The sequence below is a fragment of the Citrus clementina genome, unplaced genomic scaffold (genome assembly GCF_000493195.1).
Source record: "Citrus clementina cultivar Clemenules unplaced genomic scaffold, Citrus_clementina_v1.0 scaffold_7, whole genome shotgun sequence".
NCBI lineage: Eukaryota > Viridiplantae > Streptophyta > Magnoliopsida > Sapindales > Rutaceae > Citrus > Citrus x clementina.
Window position 1 is genome coordinate 7,764,124 of NW_006262075.1, and position 13,065 is coordinate 7,777,188.

Genomic DNA, 13,065 nt, shown 5'->3' on the forward strand with positions numbered 1-13,065 from the left:
AATATTCTTCCATAGAAATTCCTTGTAAAATTTTCTTAATTTCCGGTATCTTTTCCACCGGAATGTGAACGGAAAATTGTCTCCAATCGAGAACATCACTGAACGGCAGAACGTAATGATCAGAGATGATCACTGGAACGCACGCTGAATAATAGACTCAACCAATCTATATATATATATATACATATATATTCCCTGTTAATCAAATTCATGACTCGTGGATGGAAAAAGACAGTACTGGTGAATGAATTTTGAACTATTTTGTAAACATATGGACCCCGTTGTGCATGAAACCGCAGGCAATTAATTGGCCTTCTTCAACTCTTCTTCTTATTATTTATTTTTTATATCAGTTACAGTGATATTATATGTTAAAATGCTGCAGAAAAATGAAAAAAAATTACCTTAATTGATGAAATGGCTGCGAAGGCGGTTAGGCCGTGAGTTAATAAGTTTAGATCTAAAGTTTTGTTACATTTTTTTTTATTATTTGATTAAATTAAAATGTATTTTGATTTAAAAAATTAGTTCGGGTTTGATTTCGGGTTCGGGGCCCGATAAAATTCCCCAACCCAAACCCGCTATATTTGAGATTTGGGTTAATCCTCAAAGTAGACCAATTTCTAATTTTAAAGTTTTCGGGTCCCATACTCGACCCGAATTAATCGGAGACCCGCGGGTATGGATCCCCGCGGGGAATGTTGCCATCCCTATAGTTTAAGGTAGCAGCTAGGTAGCTTACCAATAAAATCAGGGATCAGACGCCCATCGCTACATCTTCTAGTTGGAAACTTGAAATAGGTCTCTCCGTAGGGTGGGAAATTACATCCACTGCTTATGTTGAGGAAGTTATTATTTCCTGGATCGTAAAGAGAGTCCCCAAAAACAAAGAGGGCAACGTGTTTTTCAAGTTTTATGGACGCGGATTGGGAGCTTGCCAGGACGAGAATTCTACTATCAAAGAATAATAAGAAACAGAAAATGAAGCCTAATAAATTTTGCATGCCGGATATCAAATCAATATTTGTTTCTTTGTTGGTTTTCATTTCCCCTTTGATTCTATATATTTACTTATACTTTATAGTCTTATGCCTCAGAGGGCCATTATTATCCAAAAGGAAACTTTTGCAGGACGCTATTTTCCCTCAATTGTGATCTGACGGTCAAGGTTGACACATGACTGGTTGGATTGGAAGTTGGAAGCACAATATATATTAAGCTCCATCATATAGTTTACATTTTTGATCCGCTATGACTTCGATTTGTTAAAAGGAGTTGATGCACTCTGTAAAGAAGTTGATGAACAGTTGATTAATTTGGTGGGACATTCTTTTTTCTTTCTTTTTTTTTTCTTTTTATCATTTAGATTCATTGCGGACCTAAAGTAATGAATCAATGGACAATTATGCGATTATCGTATTTTTATATTATTTTTCTTTAATAATGCTAATACGGGTTAAAGTATCTTTAAGTCATTTAGCATTTGAATATTTTAACGGGATTGCTTTTTTATTTATTTAACATTTTAATGTTATTGGTCAATGTTAACAATTAGTTAGCATATTTTGTTAGTGCCAAGAAAATTCTCATATTTTACTAAGTCAACGTCAGTTGACTATTAAAGTAGAGAGAGTTTAGGTCCTTAGGAGATAAGCATATTTTATTAATGACAGAGAAATTTTCATACTTTATTAAGTCAATGTCAATTGACTGTTAAAATAAACAGATTTTGAAAGATAACATGATCTTTCAAAATACGAGGAAGTAAGTTGAAAATTGTCAAAGTAAATTAAATTTTACCATTGATCTATGGGGAAACCTTAGGTGCAACTCTGGCACCGTACAACAGTTGCATCTAACCGTTGGATGCCAGTGGATCCCACCAATCCAACTGCATCCAACGGCTAAATGCATGCCACAGTTGCACCGTAGCATGATCCTGGATCTATACACTTAAAGAGCTGAGAAACAAAACTAATGTCTCAACTAATATGGCAGCAACAAAATAATTTTTTGAACAGATTTTGATGAATTTTAAAATTCAAAAGGAAAAGATATATTTATTGAATCAACGGGGCAGTTTGATTATTTTCCGAAAAATAGAAAACTATTATATTAACTGGGTTGGACTTGGATGACAACGTGCATGCTATAAAAGCTATAGATCATTCATTACAAACCAAAGCCATTATGTAAATGCTGTGAGCCTCTGTAGATTGTTGGATGCAACGTGATGTGTTGAAGGGAAAACGAAGAACCAAGTTATAACATATGAGGTACGCAATTAAAATTTAAGCATTAATTAAATCAGAGCCATTTAACCTACTGAAAACTCCTTTTTTTTTTGGAACATATATTATAATTAACTGGAGATCCATTGAAATTCTAATTATATATGTTTAGGAGGGATACTGTTTGGGACAAATGCGTCGAAGGGACCAGGAATGACGAGCAGACATCTGATGGCGGAGTTCTGCGCACCGGTGTTTTCCGTTAAAGCCTGGCGCGTGGAAGAACAGGAGCAGAAACATCCTGCCCGTCCACGATGTTGTCGTCCGCGAGGCCAATTCCTATAAAAGGCATGAGGCCATTCCGGCTAGAGACCGAGAGGCGAGGAGACCCGGTCGACGGCAGTTGGCAAGACGCGCTCTCCAGCACGAGAACCTAGGCACAACAGCCACGCTTTCCCCAGAACCGCGACGTAACACGCAAGATCTCACGGAGCCATGACAGCCACACTTTCCCCAGAACCGTGGCGTAACACGCAAGGTCTCACAGAGCCGTGGCAGCCACGCTTTCCCCTGAACCGTGGCGTAACACGCTAGATCCCATGTTTTGCCCATAACGCAGCAGTTGGAGTCCCATACCGTCTCGAAAAGAGCGGAAGACTGAGATTCAAAGGAAGCCTATAAAAAGGTAGCCAACGAAGGTAAAAGGGTTAGCATTTTTAAGATAAAAGGGAAAACCACAAAAAAGCCATAAGACCTGTGGCAAGCGTTCCCCGAACCTTCATATCTGACTTGAGCGTCGGAGGGTTTGCGCCGGGAGAACAACCGGCGTACTCTGACTTGTCTGTGTGTGCAGGGACATCCGGAGAAGAAGCATTACTAGGAGACCTCCTGGTCGTGGTAGAGTTGATCGAGCAGGGATCCTGGTCGTAGAACGAGGAGAACCGGAATCTCGCATCAACATTTTGGCGCCGTCTGTGGGGATCCAGAGCAAAAAGCTTCTGTCGGTAGCAAGAAGAGGGGTGGAGTAAGCGAAAGTCAATGGAGATAGGAGGAAGTAGCGCACAAGGGGGTGACATAAGGCTTAACGATTCCGTGACGCTGAGGGAGGTGATCAGCGAAGCACGGGAAAAAGTCATGTTCGACCGGATGGAGCGAATGGAAAAGCAGATGGAAACCTTGACAACCATCCTGCATGAGCTGCGGAACGAGCGAAGGGTAACCCAAGAGGGAAGGGTGAGAGGCGGTGGAGCGGCACCAGGTACCGATAGTGCGGAGAGAAGTCGAACCGCTGGGAGATTTGGCGGTGAGAGAGGTAACGTACCTCTGCGGGGAGAATTTCATAGAGAAAGAGAGCAGTCCCCGGTAAGACAGACTTGTGACGGGGGCGACGGGGTGGTGAACGCAGAGGAAACAGAACTGAGGCAACACTTACATGATGCAGAGCGAGAGCGGGATCAAGCTGCAGCGCGCGACCCTGGTCGCGCAGGACAGCTGGAGGAGGAAGTGCGAAGGCTAGCGCAAATAATTGATGACATGCAAGGGAGGAACAGAGCCCCTGGTTGGAGGATAATGCTGGACGGGGAATCACCGCTCGCAGCAGAGATCATGAGGGCAGTTATTCCAAGAGATTTCCGCCTCCCCGACCTCAGATACTCGGGAAGAACTGACCCGCTGGTGCACATAGAGCGCTTCAACGACTTAACGGGGGTCCAGGGATTATCTCCATCCCAAAGGTGCAGGGTGTTCCCACTATCCCTTGAGGGACGTGCACGAGAATGGTACAGGAAACTTCCTCGGGGCAGCATAAAAACCTTCGAGCAGATGTGCCAGGAATTCGCAGAGCAGTTTAGTGGGGCAATGTCGCCGGAAGATGACATGATGGAGCTGAAGAGCATGAAACAGGGGGAGCAAGAAACCCTTCGGGAATTCATCAAGAGGTTTCATCGGGCTGTCCTCGACTTGGGAGCCTTCAACCACCCTCAGGCGTTAAGGGGACTGAAAGAAGGGGTGAAGATAGGAAGGCTGTGGTACAATTTGAGAAGCCCAGCTATTCAAACGTATGCAGCCGCATACGAACAGGCTAAAAGAGACATCGAGATTGAGGAGGAGAAGGCTGCACGGATCAAGACAGACCAGTTGGAAGGGTTAGGGAGGAAAGAGAAGAAAGCATTACCAACTAATGGACCGAACAGGAGGAGGGACCACCAGATCTCCGGTAGTGGAGCAGGAGGTAGGGTAATTGCTTACCAGCCTCATCAGAGGCCGCCACAGTATCAGCGCAGCAGGGCGCCACCTCCTCGCTCCCCAGCTAGGGAGCCTTGGAGAAGACATGATTCGGCATCCGGCGACCTTCATCAACATTCCCACGGTAGCAGGACGAGCAGACCAGAAGCACTCCCACCGCCCCCAACTCACAGTGGGGCAAACAGAGAAAGAGCAGTGCATCTGGTCGACCAGAACCAGGACTATGGGCGGTACACTCCCTTGAAGATGCCCCTGGATGAGGTGTACGAGGCCATAAAGGGTCGAGGGCTGCTGCACCTCCCCACACCAATAACAAAGCTACCCAACAGGAGGGATAGAGGACGTTATTGTAAGTTCCATGGCACCCATGGCCATACCACAGCAGAGTGTAGAGATCTCAAGACCCAGGTCGAAGATTTGGTGAGAAATCGGTACCTGGACGAGTTTATGGATGGGACTTTCCCGATGGTGGCCACCATGGATGAAGGGGAGCAGAGTGATGGAATCTTGAGACGCGAGCCGCCCGCAGCGAGGGTGATAGCTGGGGGCCCAACGTTGGCTGGAGATTCGAACAGATCGAGAAAAAATTATGCCAGATACGCCATGACCAGTAAAGAGATACTCTTCAACACCCCAGCAGCCAAACGAGCAAGGGTCAGGCAAGTGCCAATCATGTGGACGGATGAGGATGAGGAAGGGATTCTATACCCCCACGAGGACGCTTTAGTCATCAAGGCCACGATCGCTAGCAAGAAGTTTGACCGGATACTGGTTGATACGGGGAGCTCAGTTGATGTGCTATTTAAATCAACTTTGGAAGAGATGGGAATAGCCGACCGGAAGTTGGAATACACCAACACCTCCTTGAAGGGGTTCGGAGGAGGGAAGCTGGTCCCTCTGGGCGTGGTCGAACTGCCTATCACAATCGGGAGCCCCCCGTCAGAAAGAACAATGATACTGGACTTCGTCGTAGTGGACGAGGAAGGTCCTTACCAGATGATCCTGGGTCGGCCATTTTTAAGGATGAGCAAAGCGGTGCTGTCCAACCATTATCTGTCTCTAAAGTACCGGGTGAATGGGGTAGTCGGAGTGGTACGAGGAGACCAGAGGATCGCAAGAAGCTGCTACTCCTCGGCAGCAAGGGAGGCGATGCAGATAACATCCCTCGATACCCGAGTGGAAAACAAGACTGGCAGACAAGAACCCGTAGAGGATCTGGAAACAGTAAGCATGGGACCGGAGAACCCGGGAAAGACGATCAGAATCGGGTCGAGACTTGAGGGAGAGCAAAAGCAGGAGTTGGTGAAATGCTTACAGGCTCATGCCGACGTGTTTGCCTGGACACATGAGGACATGCCAGGGATTGACCCAGAGGTAGCATGTCATAGGCTGGCAATAAAGAAAGGTGCTCGGGCAGTAAGGCAGAAGAGGAGGTGCTTCAACCAGGAGAGGTATGAGGCTGTAAGTGATGAGGTGGAGAAGCTTCTGAGAGCAGGGTTCATTCGGGAAGTTAATTACCCAGAGTGGATATCGAACGTGGTGTTGGTAAAGAAGGCGAACGGCAAGTGGAGGATGTGTGTGGATTTCACAGACCTCAATAAGGCGTGCCCAAAAGACAGCTTCCCTTTACCAAAGATCGATCAGCTAGTAGATTCAACGGCTGGACATGGTCTGCTTAGCTTCATGGACGCATTCTCGGGATACAACCAGATCCCCATGTACGAGCCGGATGAGGAGAGCACGGCTTTCATCACTAACCAAGGTCTGTTCTGTTACAGGGTGATGCCATTCGGTCTCAAGAATGCTGGGGCCACCTATCAAAGGCCGGTGAATAAAGTCTTTAAGCCCTTGATCGGGAAAACCATGGAGGTGTACGTGGACGACATGATCACCAAGTCCAAAGTCCCGAAGGAACATGTCAGACATCTCGAGGAGACGTTCGAGCTTTTGAGGAAGTATAAGATGAAGCTCAACCCGGAGAAGTGTGCTTTCGGGGTCGAGTCCGGGAAATTCCTGGGATTCATGGTGAGCCATAGGGGGATTGAAGCAAATCCCGAGAAGATCCAGGCGATTGTGCAAATGACGTCTCCTCGAAACCTGAAGGAGATGCAGAGCCTCACGGGGAGGTTGGCGGCGTTGAGCAGATTCATATCCAAGGCTACAGATAAGTGTCAGCCATTCTTTCAAGTGATAAGGAGGGGAAAGAAAACGGAATGGACCCCAGAATGCGAGGAAGCCTTCCGGAACTTGAAGCATTACTTGCAGCAAGCTCCGCTACTGTCCACACCGAGGGATGGGGACAAGTTGAATCTGTATTTGGCGGTATCTGATCGGGCCGCCAGTTCCGTTCTGGTGAGAGAGGAAGAAGGAATTCAGTATCCGATATACTACACCAGCAAGGCCCTGCTCGACGCTGAGACCAGATACCCAACGATGGAGAAATGGGCACTGGCCCTTGTGGTTGCTGCTCGGAAGTTGAGGCCGTACTTTCAAGCATTCCCGGTCTCGGTAATCACCAACCAGCCATTGCGTCAAATTCTGCACAAGCCGGATGCCTCTGGTCGGCTCGTCAAATGGGCTGTAGAACTGAGCGAATTCGACTTAGACTATAAACCCCGCGCGGCGATAAAGGCCCAGGCAATGGCCGATTTCGTAGCTGAGTTCGCGGAGCCTGAAGTATGCTTGGATCAGCAAGATGCAGATATAGGCAACGACGAAACTCAAGTATGGCAGATATCTGTGGATGGGTCATCAGGAGAGCGGGGTTCAGGAGCAGGGATTGTCCTGGAAGGCCCAGAGGGGGAGGATATCTCTTATGCTGTAAAGTTGGAATTTGCAGCCACAAATAACCAGGCAGAATATGAAGCCTTGATAGCAGGGCTGGAATTGGCTAGGGCCGTGAAAGCGGACAGAGTTAAGATCAGAACCGATTCCCAGCTGGTTGCGAATCATGTCAGTGAAAGATTCCAACCAAGAGAGGAGAAGATGGAACAGTACCTAAGGATAGTCAGGCAGATGATGGGGAAGTTCGAAGCAGTGGAGGTGATACAAATCCCCAGGGAGCAGAATAGTCGAGCAGACATTTTGGCTAGGATGGCAGCCGTCGCCGACCCAAAAATGCCAAAGTCGGTCCCCCTAGAAGTAAAGTCTCGCCCGAGTATCGAGCAAAATTTGGGGGTGTTGCGGATAGAACAAAAAAGCTCGTGGAGGGACCCGATAGTTTCGTACCTTAGAGACGGGGTCTTACCACCAGATAAGCTACGGGCTCGGAAGATTAGAGCTCAGGCCTCGAGATACACGATGATCGATGGGGTACTGTATCGACGAGGATATACATTACCGTTCCTTCGGTGTTTGGACGATGACGACGCGGATTACGTGCTGAGGGAAGTGCATGAAGGAATTTGCGGAAATCATTCTGGCGGGAGGTCCCTGGCCCACAAGGTCTTAAGGCAGGGATATTTCTGGCCGACGATGCACCAGGATGCGCAAAGGAAGACCAGGAGCTGTGCAAGCTGCCAGAGTTTTGCAAATTTTTCTAACCAACCACCAGAGAAGCTCACCTCCATGGCCTCCCCTTGGCCATTCGCTCAATGGGGAATTGATCTGATCGGCCCATTGCCAAAGGGACGAGGAGCAGCAACACATGCGATAGTCGCTATAGATTACTTCACGAAGTGGATAGAGGTAGAAGCCCTTAGCAGGATCACAGAGAAGAAAACAACAGACTTCGTGTGGAGAAACCTGGTCTGTCGATACGGGATCCCATATGCCTTGGTAACGGATAATGGCAGGCAGTTCGATAATCACAGCTTCAGGGATTTCTGCCAGAACCTCGGGATAGAGCTGAAGTATTGCTCGCCTGCTCACCCCCAATCGAATGGACAAGTAGAAGCAGCCAACAAGACAGTCAAGAGGCTTCTGAAAACCAGGCTCGGAGCAAAAAAGGGTGCGTGGGTTGACGAGCTGTCAGGTGTGCTATGGGCATACAGAACAACCCACAAAACCGCAACGGGGGAGACACCGTTCGCTTTGGCTTTCGGACATGAAGCGGTCGTGCCGGCTGAGGTAGGAACGACCACACACCGGACAGATCATTTCAATGAGCAGGAGAACGACGAGCAGATATGTTTGAATCTTGATCTGCTAATGGAGAGGAGGGAACAAGCAGCCGAGCGATCAGTCACTTACCAACAGAGGGTTGCTCGGTATTATAACCAGAAGGTGAACATACGGCAATTCAGGGTCGGAGACTGGGTACTGAGAAGAGTGAATCAGAGCACCAAAGATTCGACTCAAGGAGTGCTGGGACCGAATTGGGAAGGGCCGTATAGAGTCAAGCAGATAGCGGGGCCCGGAGCTTACAAGCTGGTTCGCGCGGACGGCCACGAAGTGAAACGCCCATGGAACGCAGCACACCTCCGAAAATACTTCCAGTAAGACTTGCTCACATTTTAAAGCAATTTCTGCTCATGCTGTCTATCTTTTATTTTTATGTTTTATGTCCGAACAATTTCATGTAAGTCAAATCCTGCCATTAATGTAACGTCGACGAATTTTATTCGCTTGAAACCGAAAAAAATCCTAAGGCATGCAAAGGCTCGCCAAGTCTCAGAGCCTGTCTTATGGCGAGACAGAAGCCAAGCATGCCAGGATCTGCTCGGCCACGAGAAGGCAGCAGAATCCAAATCGTTTGAAGAAAATCCTAAGGCATGCAAAGGCTCGCCAAGTCTCAGAGCCTGTCTTATGGCGAGACAGAAGCCAAGCATGCCAGGATCTGCTCGGCCATGAGAAGGCAGCAGAATCCAAATCGTTTGAAGAAAATCCTGAGGCATGCAAAGGCTCGCCAAGTCTCAGAGCCTGTCTTATGGCGAGACAGAAGCCAAGCATGCCAGGATCTGCTCGGCCACGAGAAGGCAGCAGAATCCAAATCGTTTGAAGAAAATCCTGAGGCATGCAAAGGCTCGCCAAGTCTCAGAGCCTGTCTTATGGCGAGACAGAAGCCAAGCATGCCAGGATCTGCTCGGCCATGAGAAGGCAGCAGAATCCAAATCGTTTGAAGAAAATCCTAAGGCATGCAAAGGCTCGCCAAGTCTCAGAGCCTGTCTTATGGCGAGACAGAAGCCAAGCATGCCAGGATCTGCTCGGCCACGAGAAGGCAGCAGAATCCAAATCGTTTGAAGAAAATCCTAAGGCATGCAAAGGCTCGCCAAGTCTCAGAGCCTGTCTTATGGCGAAACAGAAGCCAAGCATGCCAGGATCTGCTCGGCCACGAGAAGGCAGCAGAATCCAAATCGTTTGAAGAAAATCCTAAGGCATGCAAAGGCTCGCCAAGTCTCAGAGCCTGTCTTATGGCGAGACAGAAGCCAAGCATGCCAGGATCTGCTCGGCCACGAGAAGGCAGCAGAATCCAAATCGTTTGAAGAAAATCCTAAGGCATGCAAAGGCTCGCCAAGTCTCAGAGCCTGTCTTAGGGCCAGACAAAAGCCCAGCATGCAAGGATCTGCTCGCTCGCGAGAAGGCGAGCAGGCTCCAAAGCATTTGGAAAGTTTTCTACGGCACGCAAAGGCCTCACCAAGTCTCAAAGCCTGTCTTACGGCGAGACAGAAGCGATCAGCGTTTCAGACGAAAATTAATTCATGAGTACGACACGAGATAGTAATCAACAACATTTTTATTAATGGCTAACAGAGGGGATAAATTTCATAAACGTTGTTCATTACAATACAAGAAGAAATATATCAAAAAGATGGTGGGTCAGTGAGCCGAGCAGCATCGGTTGGCTGGACCTCCTCGGGTGCGGGAGGGGTATCACCAGTTGCGTCCGGGGGGGTGCTCGCCTCGCCAACATCAGCAGGGACTGCACGAGGAGGAGAGTTACCCTCCTCAATCACGATCGGCTCTAACCCCTCGGCATCTTCCTTGGCCGCCTCCTCGTCCATATGTTGAGCAACACCAGCTGCAAGGTCATCCATCTTCAGATCAGGGTGTTGCTTCCCGAGGACGGCCATGATACAACGATACGAATGCCGAAGTCCCTGGTCGTACTGGTTGTCGGCCTCCCTCTCCAAGTTCTCTACATGAGCTCGGTGGGAATCGCGGAGAGATTCGAGCTGAGCCTCATACATAGCCCTCTGCCCTTGGAGGTCCTCCTTAACCTTGGTCAGCTCCTCCTCGAGGGTAATGGCTTTTGCTTGAGCAAGGGACTCTTGCTCTATCAGCTTGAGGTTCTCAACGTTTAGCTCACCCGCCTTTTTCTCGGCAACGTCAGCTCTGGTCGTCGCCGATTGAATGTCCTCCTTCATCTTCCTGTCGTAACGGCCAACCTTGGCCTTATAGTAGGTGGCCATGCAGCTGAGATGGAAAGCACTGTACTGCATGGCTCCCACCAGCTCGCCCAGGGTACAACCGTCAAAGCCCTCCAGGTCCTTCTTGCTCACGAGTTTAGACAACTCATTGAGATAGGGAACCAAGTGTTCTGGTCGGCTGTCGGGTAAGCGGGACCGAGGCACAACAGGTGGAGAAGAGGAAGCAGGATCAGTGGCCGCTCTACTGGATTCCCCGACTCTAGCAGAGGCAAGAGGGAGAGCCTGCAAGGGAGGAACCTGCTGCACGATGTTCTTTCGCTTCGCAGCGGGAGCATCTTTGTCCTGGTCCCTATCGGTTGTTGGAGGCCGAGAGCGTTTCCTGGTCAGAGCTCCAATCACTGCGTCCTCCATCTTATGGCCAGGAAGTATCAACCGAGACTCGAGGAAGTTGTATGTAGATAGCAGTTCTCGGCTCGAGCAGGAATTGGCCAATACAGCCTCGACCCGTTTAAGCAGACCAGGTCGGAGCGGGAAGTGAACACCCCAGGAAACTACAGCACAAACAGACACTTGGTTAGAGACAAACCAATACAGCAGGAACAATTATGGATACAAGACATCTAAAGCGAGCAGGCAACCTGGGACCGTGAAACGGGGTGGGACGCGACAATCCTTCCCGTCTATTTGTGCAACTTGACCCCAGGGACCCCCAGCAAAAAAGAATTTCCTCTTCCAAGTCCCACCACCACCAGTTGGAAGATCAGTTATGGGTTTCCTGCTCTTGGTACCAGATTGGAAGTAGTACCAGCCGGCATCTTTAGGGCTGCTCTTCAGCTGGTACAGATGCTTCACCTCATCAACCGTGGGCTCGCTTTGGCAACATCTGTCCCACAATATGAACAGACCAGAGAGCACTCTCCACCCGTTGGGGTTCAGCTGACCAGGAGCCAGATTTAGCCCGTTAAGTATCCGGGCAAAGTAAGGCTGCAAAGGACACCTCAGCCCATACTTAAAGCTCTCCAGATACAGGGTAACGTATCCCCTGGGAGGCCGGCTAGGTGTATCCTTTTTTCCTGGGATCCTAAGAGGTATCTCACCAGGAATACTATACCTAAGTCGGAGGTCATTGAGCTCGTCAAACGTGGTCGTACACGACATGTAGTCAATGGCATAATCACGCGACAAGGCTCTACCCCCTACTGTACCCCGTTCTTCTGGCCGTGATGCTCCTGATGGGGACGCCTCACTAGAATCATCCCCTTGACCCTCACTCAAAGTGTTCTCCGATCCAGAAGACCCTTCTTCATCGCTACTGTCGCTCGAGGAGGTTGTTTGGGGAGACATCCTCCTAGCGCTAGTACCAACACTAGACCTAATGGGCTCTAAGGGGATCCCGGGATCAAAAGCAAAATCAGCGGGCAGACTAGGCAAAAAACCTAGTTCGTCGTCACCAACCTCAACGACCTTCTCCTTACCCTTCGACATATCCTAAGTTCTAACCAAAACACCACCGCCAACTACAACCTCAAGCAAAGCAGAGAGAAAGGAGATTACCTACAACTAACCGATACCAAAAAAAAAAAAAAAAAAAAAAAATAGAAAAAATACCTGAAGCAGGGACTCGGTCAGAGAGAGACAGGGATGACAGCTTTGGCGCCGAGGTTCATTCGCCGGAGAGACAAGAATGGAGAAAATGACGAGTTCGTGTTTGAAGATTTTGGGTTTCCTTACTGAGAAGCAAACTCTTGGGCTGCCAGCATTTAATGACGCATATTCCGAGAATCCCGTAACCGTCGGTTTGAAATTCAAATGGAGGGGGGGATTTCTGCCACGTCACCTCGTCCGCAATTAAATGCGACATGACTCCTGGCAGCCTTTTCCAAACCCACGCGAGCGAGTACTATCGAGTTTCTACTGCTGGTCCACTACATTACCCAACACCAGAAACTGGGGGACCGGTGTTTAGGAGGGATACTGTTTGGGACAAATGCGTCGAAGGGACCAGGAATGACGAGCAGACATCTGATGGCGGAGTTCTGCGCACCGGTGTTTTCCGTTAAAGCCTGGCGCGTGGAAGAACAGGAGCAGAAACATCCTGCCCGTCCACGATGTTGTCGTCCGCGAGGCCAATTCCTATAAAAGGCATGAGGCCATTCCGGCTAGAGACCAAGAGGCGAGGAGACCCGGTCGACGGCAGTTGGCAAGACGCGCTCTCCAGCACGAGAACCTAGGCACAACAGCCACGCTTTCCCCAGAACCGCGACGTAACACGCAAGATCTCA

General features: G+C 48.9%; 1 protein-coding gene across 1 annotated transcript; it reads right to left on the reverse strand.

The window, feature by feature from the left end:
• Window positions 1–10,176: 10,176 nt before the first annotated feature.
• On the reverse strand, window positions 10,177–12,728 carry LOC112096740. Its single transcript, XM_024180376.1, has 2 exons — window positions 12,392–12,728; window positions 10,177–11,334 (listed from the first exon to the last, which is right to left on the reverse strand). The coding sequence occupies exon 2, from the start codon at window positions 11,192–11,194 to the stop codon at window positions 10,217–10,219; it is 978 nt and encodes a 325-aa protein (XP_024036144.1). The 5' UTR covers window positions 11,195–11,334; window positions 12,392–12,728; the 3' UTR covers window positions 10,177–10,216.
• Between the last annotated feature and the right edge of the window lie 337 nt (window positions 12,729–13,065).